At 31.3% G+C, this 2759-nt stretch overlaps 1 protein-coding gene across 6 annotated transcripts in view; it reads right to left on the bottom strand.

The window, feature by feature from the left end:
* LOC119587137 (programmed cell death protein 6-like) overlaps positions 1–2759 on the bottom strand; it is a 9834-nt gene that overhangs the window by 4370 nt on the left and 2705 nt on the right. For all 6 annotated transcript variants that reach the window (XM_037935891.1, XM_037935892.1, XM_037935894.1 and 3 more), the window contains exons 2-5: positions 2284–2365; positions 1765–1871; positions 1493–1658; positions 1109–1211 (exon numbers count right to left, since the gene is read on the bottom strand). In XM_037935891.1, coding sequence (XP_037791819.1) covers positions 1109–1211; positions 1493–1658; positions 1765–1871; positions 2284–2333 — 426 coding nt within the window. In that variant the 5' untranslated portion in view covers positions 2334–2365. The remainder of the gene's footprint in view (positions 1–1108; positions 1212–1492; positions 1659–1764; positions 1872–2283; positions 2366–2759) is intronic.

The raw sequence follows: 2759 nt of genomic DNA, 5'->3' as shown, positions 1-2759 counted from the left end.
TAAAATCAGTTCAAAAATACCAGATAAGACATCTGAAGATTTCTTTAAAATATTTTCACAATTCAAAACTAGCTTATCTGACTATAATACAAAGTGTTCTGTGGCAATCTTGCCATACCTTAGGTATGTCAATGAATATGATATTAATATCATAATAATATTCCATAAAAGTCATTTCAATAATCCAAGAACTGCCACACCACCAAAATAAAAATCACATTTTTCCCTCCATTCTTTTTTATTCACTCTAAGGTGATAAATACATCCTTCCCTTCATCTCAGAATTATTCCCTTTTGAACTGAAGATGCAAACTCATATTTAGCTAACAGAAATCAAGATTTATCTTACCAGACTGGATAAAGATATGAAGACCTCAGACAGACACCCATAACCATACGTACAAGTGTATGGTATCACAAATATATGTGTGGCCAAATAAGTGAAAATGTGTGGGTGTGAGAAAAAGTGTGATATATAATAGAGTGGATATACCCACATCCATCCTTAGTCATATCATACTTTTTAAACAAAGATATACAAGATGAACCCAAATCACAGGTCATCTAGTAGTATCTTTACAACACTAAGTAGATATTAATACTTCCCTGCAAGAATTTAGTAGCAGTAGTGATAATAGTGGAATAAAGTTACATGACCACACACAACAATTTCCACAGATTACCATATCAATCATCAAAATGTAAAATGAATAAGTGCAAGAAATATAACATTTAAGACAAGGAAACAAACTGGTTTATCATTCACATTCTTGACAAAACACACAGAGAGATGCATAGGACTTGCTTCTGGCTTTGACTTTTGTATGTTTATGTGAAAACACAAGCCAGAAATTAACTACTGTAAAACGAATTTAGAAACTGAAAACTAAGGAATTTTTTGAGTATGGAATATTTGAATAAAATCAAAACTGAGAAAAGTGTTTACAGTAATATGCATATTCAATAACCCTAAACCCGGACTTTGTTTCTTTCTTAAGTATATACTATAAATGCCACACAATGAATGAAAAAAGCTCCACCTACCCTTAAAAATGCCACAAATGTATTGCATGCTTCATTAAGTCTAGAATCAGAGAGAATTACTTACATGAAGAACAATACAGCACTGAATGAAGTCATCAAAGTAAACTCCACCTTTTCCAGTTCTGTCAAAACGTTGCATGAGGACATCATAGAACTTGTCTGAAAACCTAAAATTACATATAGAAATACATTAGCACACAACAGTGGATCTTTTAATGTATTTTGCTAATGAAATAATAATAAATTATCATTTTTACACATAAATTATTTCAACTAGAGGTAATGTATAAAGAAAAATACCCTAAGCAGATACAACAGCCAGTAGCTTTAAGCCATCACAAAATAATATGTGTATTTGTTAATAAATTTTCCATCAATTTTCCCATTTTACAGTAAAATCATGTATCTAATATGCGAAGATGACATTATGATTAGGTATTTCACTCACCTGTAACCAAATGTAGTAATAGCAGTTCTTAGTTCATCTTTACTAATGTTGCCAGAACCATCTCGATCAAATGATCTAAAGCACTGCTGCCAATCTGTTACATACTTCCAGACAGCTCCAAATTCATCAAAGTTAATTGTTCCAGATCCTTTTTTATCAAACATTCCTGAAATAAATACATGAAAATGTATTAAATATATCCATATTGCAAAAATCATTCAGTTTCAATAATATTTCTGTTATCATAACTATAAAACTACAAAGATACTGACCAATCATAAGCTTAATTGTTTCTGGATTAAATGGTGTAAAATTGCCATTTGAAAGAGCAGACTGTAATTCTCTTGCATCAATGGCCCCACTGCGGTCTCTGTCCACCCTAAAAAAAATTGTTAATGTCACTACCAAAGTTGCATCACAATATTACAATAAAATTGTGATAAAGGATTTTACAAACTGTAAATAAGCAAGCCCGATCTTTATCATTCTACGGTAATAAATATATGGAATACAAAATATTATGTTTTTTCCATAAAAGAGGATCAAACAGTTATCTCACAAAAGATGGTGTGTATTTCTCACCTAACAATCGAGCATGACATTTTATGGCATTCATTTGAAGAATACTGATTTGCAATTAGGTCTCTAAAAGAATGGGGCTGGGAATAAAATTATCTAACTGGTTGGGACTACATTTTTATATCAAATTCACCAAAATCTGAAAATTGCAAAGAGGAACCTAAACACAAAAATAGAAATCTACATTTTAATAGAGAGTTCATTTTACTTACTGTTGGAAGACAGTCACAAGAAAATTCCTGTCTGGCATACCAGAAGCCATATTGAAGTTATTGTGTATTTCTCACAAAAAATCTGTAAAAAAGTTGGATTGTTAATACCACGACCTTGATCAGAAAAAATACACTCTAAATAATGGTGGTAATAATTCTATTGGGTGGGCTAAGGCAGTGAGAAACCAGTAAATGCTCTTCTATGAACTATGAGCAGGAATCATTTCTCCTCATCTGCAGAGTCTCCAGTTACATGTGCAATAATTAGTGACTACTCACAACTGGGCAATTATAAAAAGTGAATAATAATTTGGTTAACAATTCTAGTTTTTGTGGTTAATTGTAAATAAACAAAAGTAGGTCCTTACTCTTTCTTTATCTTCCTAAAACTTACATAAGAAAACACTACCTCACAAGAAAGATGAAATTGGTTAGGAAAAAGTGACTAAAATGAGTAATCACTATAATGAATGGTT

The sequence above is a fragment of the Penaeus monodon genome, chromosome 22 (assembly GCF_015228065.2).
Source record: "Penaeus monodon isolate SGIC_2016 chromosome 22, NSTDA_Pmon_1, whole genome shotgun sequence".
Lineage (NCBI taxonomy): Eukaryota > Metazoa > Arthropoda > Malacostraca > Decapoda > Penaeidae > Penaeus > Penaeus monodon.
This window is presented reverse-complemented; position numbering and strand designations above follow the sequence as displayed.